Source organism: Cicer arietinum, chromosome 7 (genome assembly GCF_000331145.2).
Source record: "Cicer arietinum cultivar CDC Frontier isolate Library 1 chromosome 7, Cicar.CDCFrontier_v2.0, whole genome shotgun sequence".
Classification (NCBI taxonomy): Eukaryota; Viridiplantae; Streptophyta; class Magnoliopsida; order Fabales; family Fabaceae; genus Cicer; species Cicer arietinum.
In genome coordinates this window covers 60,093,605-60,098,652 of record NC_021166.2, presented here as the reverse complement: position 1 = coordinate 60,098,652, position 5,048 = coordinate 60,093,605, and the positions used below count along the sequence as shown (strand labels likewise).

General features: G+C 31.5%; 1 protein-coding gene across 1 annotated transcript; it reads left to right on the top strand.

Moving 5' to 3' along the window:
* LOC101510430 (DNA-directed RNA polymerase II subunit 4) lies at nt 1-3,159 on the top strand. Its single transcript, XM_004510166.3, has 6 exons — nt 1-259; nt 855-963; nt 1,296-1,373; nt 1,724-1,757; nt 1,889-1,957; nt 2,811-3,159. Exons 1-6 carry the CDS (start codon nt 211-213, stop codon nt 2,886-2,888), a joined length of 417 nt encoding a protein of 138 aa, XP_004510223.1. The 5' UTR covers nt 1-210; the 3' UTR covers nt 2,889-3,159.
* The last annotated feature ends 1,889 nt before the right edge of the window (nt 3,160-5,048 follow it).

The following is a 5,048-nucleotide window of genomic DNA, read 5'->3' as shown; positions in this document are numbered from 1 at the left end:
AAAATTGAGAATCCCTAATTAAAATATTTCTCCCCTTCTATCATCGTCGTATCTCTTCCAAACGAGGCTTCTGTTCCTCCTCCTCCAACGCCGAGTTTAACAGTTCACGAAATCCAAACTAGGGTTCTGTTCCCCGTGCTCAACGAAACAAAATCGGAGACGGTAATCGCCTGAAACCAGCATAGTAACTGAATCGTAATCTTCTAAAAAATGTCTGGGGAAGAGGAAGAAAACGCCGCAGAGCTCAAAATCGGAGACGGTATTCTCATACTCTTATTCTTCTCTCTTTTGCTTGAATTTCAAAGTATTGACTCATTTGCAAATTTTAAATCCCATTTATGGTTTCGATGTTTGAACTATGGTGTTTATTTCTCAACATTTAACAAGTAAATGATTCATATCATTATATATGAATTCATATTTGAATTAACATACCAAGTAAATATATTATATTATGTTGTCTTACTGAACTGTAAATTTTACTGGCACTTATTCTTTTTGTTTGGTATACTTATACTTATACTTGTTTTTCCTTGTTGAATACAACCTATGCTCTCTAAAGGGATACATGTAATACTACCTATATTTTAATTAAGTGATATATATTCTAGTTAACATACGAGGGTAATAAGTTATGGGTTTCGTGTGGTTTTGATTAGTTGTGACATAGTACCACCATGATCCTTGAACATAGTTCTTTTATGATACCATTTGAAATCTGATCGGTTCTTTGATAGATAATGCTAATGCCGTTGTGTTTTGTTATGTTGGATTGTTTGAACATGTTTTTAGTATGGTATGATTGTGACTACTTTTTCTTTTAACACTAAAAAGAAGTAGATTTTTTTTTCCAGAGTTTTTGAAAGCAAAGTGCTTGATGAACTGTGAAGTTTCGTTAATTCTGGACCACAAATATGAGCAGCTTCAGCAGTCGTCTGATGATCCCATGAATCAAGTTTCTCAGTAAGTATAAAGTTCATGCATACCATTTTTTTATGTCCCTAGAGAAATTACGTTTTATTCCACGAATAAGACATGTATTGGTTTATGCATAACGCCTCCAAGATCCAAGCTCTTGTATTTTGATACAATTGGTGGAAGAAGAGTAATGCTTTGGTGTCTACTTATGCTTCTTAGTAATACTGACATTACATAACATGTCCTTGAACTTGCCAATCCCAGTTGATATCTTCTCAGTCCTGGATTTGACACTGATGTTGAGATGGAAGAGGAGGAGCAGTGTTTATGGTTCTAGTTAGCACCTTATACTAATATTGTTTTTCATCTTTTTTCAGGGTATTTGAAAAGTCATTGCAGTATGTGAAGCGTTTCAGTCGCTATAAAAATCCTGATGCTGTTAGACAAGTTCGAGAGTATCCTTCAAAACTGAGCTGATGAACCCATTTTCTATTTCTCACGGTTCATATATTTACTTCCAATCAAAATTGTGCTGAGGTCCATTTTATGTTCTTTCATAATAATGATTAACCTTATTTTCTTTTATTTCTTTCTTGATTTTTCTGTTTTCTTTCTTGATTTTGGGTTTTCTTTTAAGTAATATCTCTTTCTATTTTATGATATATCAAAGAACTATTGTACCTAAGTTGTTACACATGAGAGAATTCATAATTTGTCTGTGTTAATTCCTTTTTTATGGAAGTGACTAGTAAGAAACTTGAAATTTCAAAGCCTTGCATTAGATTGTGTTCTTAACTGTCATAAGAATCCTTGCTAGATATCAGTTGGCTGAGTTTGAGGTACTGTGCCTACTCCCTTCACAAATACTGTTTAAGAAGCAAGTTTTCACATTTTATTCAAAATAAAGAAAAGGAGTTATCATTTCACACATTACAATGTACGATTATCTGTTCCAATTGATTTATTGCAGCTGTGCGTCCTAGGCAATCTCTGCCCAGAAACTGTGGAGGAAGCTATTGCTATGGTTCCATCTATCAAGGTAGAAATAATTTGCTAATCCTTCTTTCTGTAATTTTTTTCTTTTGGACGGGAAGGAGAAGGGTTTTTTTTTTTGGATTGGGTGGTGATTTCAGGTCAATTTTAAATGTTTTTCATTCTCCCTTTCATGCTTGTTAAAAATTAAAGGAGGGAATATGGGCTTTAATAAAAGCAAATATGATGTTTTATAAATTTATTATCTTCTTATAAAGTTCTATTAGAATTCTAATTTGAGTTGGTAGAACAGTGGTATTATTTGATTGATGTTGTCAATCCTATCTAGCAGTGAAAAACATGTTTTTGTGTGTAAAATTCTATTTTGACAAGCATATTTAGAAATACCTTTAAGTTATTAGGGCAACTAAATTTACAAAAATTCTCAAAATTGGAGAACTCTTGTATGTAAAAGCTGATTTAGGATTTTATTGGGTTACTATTTATTTTTCTTCTTCTCTTTAATGGCTTCTCACAATCTATATATTTTATTTTTTCATATATCCTCCCCCCAAACACGAGCCTTCTGTTACATTGTTCTCTTGTCGTCTGCCCTCACCAGAATATTTCCAGATTGATCATGGTCCAAAGTTTTTATCTAACAGATTGAATTAATGACAAAACTTTCCTTTTTGGTGTATGTGTGTTGTCTAATTGTAAATTAAACTTTCCTCTATATAGTTGTAGCCTTCAAAGAACTGATAGGGTGATTGACATATGAAATATTCTTTCACACTTTATTGTGGTTTTGTATTCATAGCACTTTCAAGTTAAGTGATATGCTTATTGATTTCCTGCCTCACATGTTGTTTGTGGTCTAACCGTGAAAGTTTTATGTTATGTGCAATTTTAACATGCAGACAAGAGGACGAGCTCAGGATGATGAAGCAATTGAGAAGATGTTAAATGACTTATCATTGATTAAGAAATTTGAATAATAGTTCTGTCTCTCGTAAATCACGGGTTTTTCTGCGATGTAATGTAAGTGGTACTATATAACATATCACTTGACTGTAAACACGCATGTGTTTGGTTATTACAAAACTCTTCATGGTAATATAGATACTTTACCATGACTTTTATCGACTAGGATTTGATAGAGATCTGTGATAGTGCATGAGACTGTCTGCGACATGTTACAAAGATGAAAAAAACATGATTATTGTCTTGCTGTGTATCCTCCTATATATAAGGGATTATTTTGTTATACTTTTCCTAGTGACAGGGTTAGAGAATGTTTTGTACAAACACTGGTTCCATGTACAAATAAAAGTCCACCTTCCGTTTTATCAAAGATAGAGTTTGGAAGTGTATCGATGCATGGCGTTGAAAATCTCTATGGTTCGATCTTATTCCTCCTTTTCTGGGTGATTATATTCAAAAAAAGCTAACTCATTTTGGCCGAGTTCTAAATCTAAAGGTTCTCACAGAATTAATTGGCACTCTCTTGGAATGGTATGAGCATTAGAAATATCTATGCATGAAAAATAAGGTTTGGCTTTCACGGGAAAACTTTATTATACTTTTCTAGAATTTTCAAGACAATGTATTACACTCTTCAATGGCCAGCTTTCCCTTGATCTGAAACAATGCTCATTAAGGAAATAGCCAATCACATTAATCGATTTCATGTTTGAATCCACTTGGTTAGGTGATGACCACCACTTTATATTGTTTATTTGATTATTATAAAAATCTCACAATTTATTAAAAAGTGTGTTGCTTCAATATCTAACATTGATTTTTTGACACTTGTGTTATTCTTTTCTTTTTTTTTTTTTTTTTTAAAAAAAAGTAACCTTAAATAATGGGTGAGAAAATGTGCCTCGGTTAGTGTTTTATAACTTTTTGCTTCAATAATGATTGTATTCAGTAAGCATTTATAGGCGAGAGAATAAAAGATGTACTAGTACTAGGGGTGGGTGGACATCCGACGGTTTCGGGTTCAAATCCCACACCCGAATCAACCTACGGGTGACACATAAAGATCCATTTTTGACCCATTTATAGTGGTTTAGATCGGGTCTCGGGTTAGACAATCGAATTTATCGGATAACCTTTGAAGAGTTAATATGTTTTTTGAGCCGTTTTTCATTAAAAAAAAAAGTTTCTACTAGATCAAATCCAAATACAAAAGAGTAACTTCAACGAGAAGAGCAAACTAAAACACACATAAATTATAATAACTTTCAAACAAACAGTAGAAAATGGTTAGACACAGATGGGCGAGACGGCGGCGATGGTGAAGGCTAGGGTGAGACGACGATGATGAAGACGATGATAGTGACGGCGGCAACGATGTGAAGCTGTAGATCTGGCTTTGTGTGAGTATTAGTGGGGCGGGACTGAAATAGAGAGAGAGAGAGAGGAAAATGTGAGATTATGGTTTCAATAGATTCAGGTTTTTATTTATAATTGGGCATTTTTTATAAAAAAACAAACTAAAAATTTGATTTGAGCCGTGTTGGGGCTTATGTATCAATACCACATGTGGTCACTTAACTTAATTTCAGTTAACGTTTTAGTTCTTTATCTTTTTTTTTTCTTTCGATTTGGTTATTTATTTTAATTTTAAGTGACAATTTGATATTTTATATTTTAAAATGTCAACAATATTATCTTTATTTTTTGCAAAAATTCAAAAAACTCATAAAACTAATTATCATCCTTAATATAATGTAATTTCATCAAATTCATAACTTAAATATTTAAATAAACTCATATTTTCATCTTCAACAACATCAAATAAAGAATGACAAATATGAGTTTATTTGAAGATTTGAGTTACAAATTTGGTTAAATTTATTTTATATTACAAAATATAATTAATTTTATGGACTTTGTTTGAAAATTTTGATGAATTTTTTAATTTTTGTAAAAAAAAGGATAACATTTGTTGACGTTTTATAACATAAAAGATCAAATTGTTACTTAAAATTAAAATAAAGGACAAAATCGGAAGAAAAAAAAAAGATAAAGGACTAAAGCGTTAAGTGAAATTAAGTTAATGGATTACAAGTGGTATTTAGCCTTAATAATAATAATAATAATAATAATAATAATAATAATAATAATAATAATAATAATAATAATAATAA